Source organism: Bison bison, unplaced genomic scaffold (assembly GCF_000754665.1).
Source record: "Bison bison bison isolate TAMUID 2011002044 unplaced genomic scaffold, Bison_UMD1.0 scf7180017860118, whole genome shotgun sequence".
In the NCBI taxonomy this organism is placed as follows: Eukaryota; Metazoa; Chordata; class Mammalia; order Artiodactyla; family Bovidae; genus Bison; species Bison bison.
The window spans coordinates 20,317-21,581 of NW_011490690.1; the positions used below are offsets into that span (position 1 = coordinate 20,317).

Sequence of the window (1,265 nt, forward strand, 5' to 3'; positions counted from 1 at the left end):
GACCCTGACTATATTGCCAACAGAAGTATCCCTTTCCTTCTATTTTCTCCCCTGCATTCTCTTCCCTCTTCTCCTCCTTTCTCTTTCCCTTGCTCCTCTTTCCCTTCATTTTTCTTCCCTTAGCTGATATATATAGCCCTTTCATATGCTGTGGGATATAGTATCCTTAGAACCTAAAAGGATCCTTATGACACAGTCTCATATCTGCTTGGTTTTCACTCCATAGACGATAGGGTTCATAGTGGGAGGCAAGAGCAAATAAATATTGGCCACAAAGATGTGGCATGATGGAGGAATTCTGTGACCCCCAAAGCGGTGGGAAAAGAAACAAAAGAAGGCTGGGCTGTAGGAGAAAACTATAGCACAGATGTGGGCAGTGCAGGTACTGAAGGCCTTCCACCGAGCTTCTGCTGAGGAGAGGCTGACCACCGCCCAGAGGATCATTATGTAGGAGACTGAGATGCACAAGATGTCAAAACCCCCAATCAGGAGGGCAACCATCAGACCATAGTTGACATTGATCTTGATATTTCCACAAGATAACTTGGCTACAGCCATGTGGTCACAGTAGGTATGGTGTATTATATTGCCTCTGCAATAGGGTAGTCTTTTGATGATGAAAGTCAAGGGAATGACAAGCAACACACCTCTCAGGAAAGTGACGAGCCCTGCCTTTGCAATAATAGGATTGGTAAGGATAGTTGAGTAACGCAGAGGGTAGCAGATGGCCACATAGCGGTCTAAGGCCATAAGCATAAGCACCCCAGACTCCATCCCTGTGAAGGCATAGATGAAGAACATCTGGACCAGGCATTCATCAAAGCTGATTTCCTTCAGGTGGAACCAGAAGATGCAGAGGGCTTTAGGAATTGTAGTAGTGCACATGATAAGGTCAGTTAGAGAAAGCATGGCCAAAAAGTAATACATGGACCTGTGCAAGGAATCCTCATATCGAATGAGGTAGAGGAGTCCACAATTACCAACCACAGCCACAACATACATTGTGCAGAATGGCAAAGAAATCCAGAAATGCCTGTCCTCCAGTCCTGGGGTTCCAGTAAGAATGAATGAAGCTGGTGTCAAGTCTATGGTTCAGAATTATCATGATCAAGTTGGTATAATCATTAAGCAGCTAGTAGGATTTTAGTGGGTTTCTTTGTTTTCTGTTTTCCATCCTTCAGGGTTAGAGGCGGAAAAGGAGAAAAATCTTAGTTGTACTCTCTCTTTCACTCTCGACTTCTTTCAGCGAAATGTGCATTTTAATA

General features: G+C 44.2%; 1 protein-coding gene across 1 annotated transcript; it reads right to left on the reverse strand.

The window, feature by feature from the left end:
- Positions 1 to 198: 198 nt before the first annotated feature.
- Positions 199 to 1,002, reverse strand: LOC104982431 (olfactory receptor 52N4-like). Its single transcript, XM_010831797.1, has one exon. It carries the CDS (start codon positions 1,000 to 1,002, stop codon positions 199 to 201), a length of 804 nt encoding a protein of 267 aa, XP_010830099.1.
- Positions 1,003 to 1,265: the final 263 nt, after the last annotated feature.